General features: G+C 65.6%; 1 protein-coding gene across 1 annotated transcript in view; it reads right to left on the bottom strand.

The window, feature by feature from the left end:
* The window catches only part of DAZAP2 (DAZ associated protein 2), an 8188-nt gene extending 8045 nt beyond the window's left edge, over nt 1-143 (bottom strand). The window contains 1 exon segment of the mRNA XM_042020585.1: nt 128-143. Coding sequence (XP_041876519.1) covers nt 128-143 — 16 coding nt within the window.
* Nucleotides 144-291: the final 148 nt, after the last annotated feature.

Below are 291 nucleotides of genomic sequence, written 5' to 3'. Positions count from 1 at the left end.
CCCTGGGTGTTTCAGAGCCCCAGCAGTGCAGGGATGGGGGGCACGGGGGTCCCCACCTTTGGGGGGGGGGGGAGGAAGGGGCTGGGGCTGTGTTGTCCCGTGTCCCCCCCAAACCCGTCCCCAGCACCTCCATCCGTGGCCATCTCAGCGTGACTCCTGTTCTTCAACCCCTGCACCCCACCCGAACCCCCCAAAGGGGTAATGGGGGCACAGCACTGCCCCCCATCCCAATCCATCCCACCCCATCCCATCCCATTGATCCCACTGATCCCATCCCATCCCATCCCATTG

Source organism: Corvus kubaryi, unplaced genomic scaffold (assembly GCF_017639235.1).
Source record: "Corvus kubaryi isolate FWS band 111438036 unplaced genomic scaffold, C.kubaryi_AGA036_p1.0 37027, whole genome shotgun sequence".
NCBI classification, from domain to species: Eukaryota; Metazoa; Chordata; class Aves; order Passeriformes; family Corvidae; genus Corvus; species Corvus kubaryi.
Note: the sequence above shows the minus strand (reverse complement) of the source record. Positions and strands in the feature narration are given on the sequence as shown.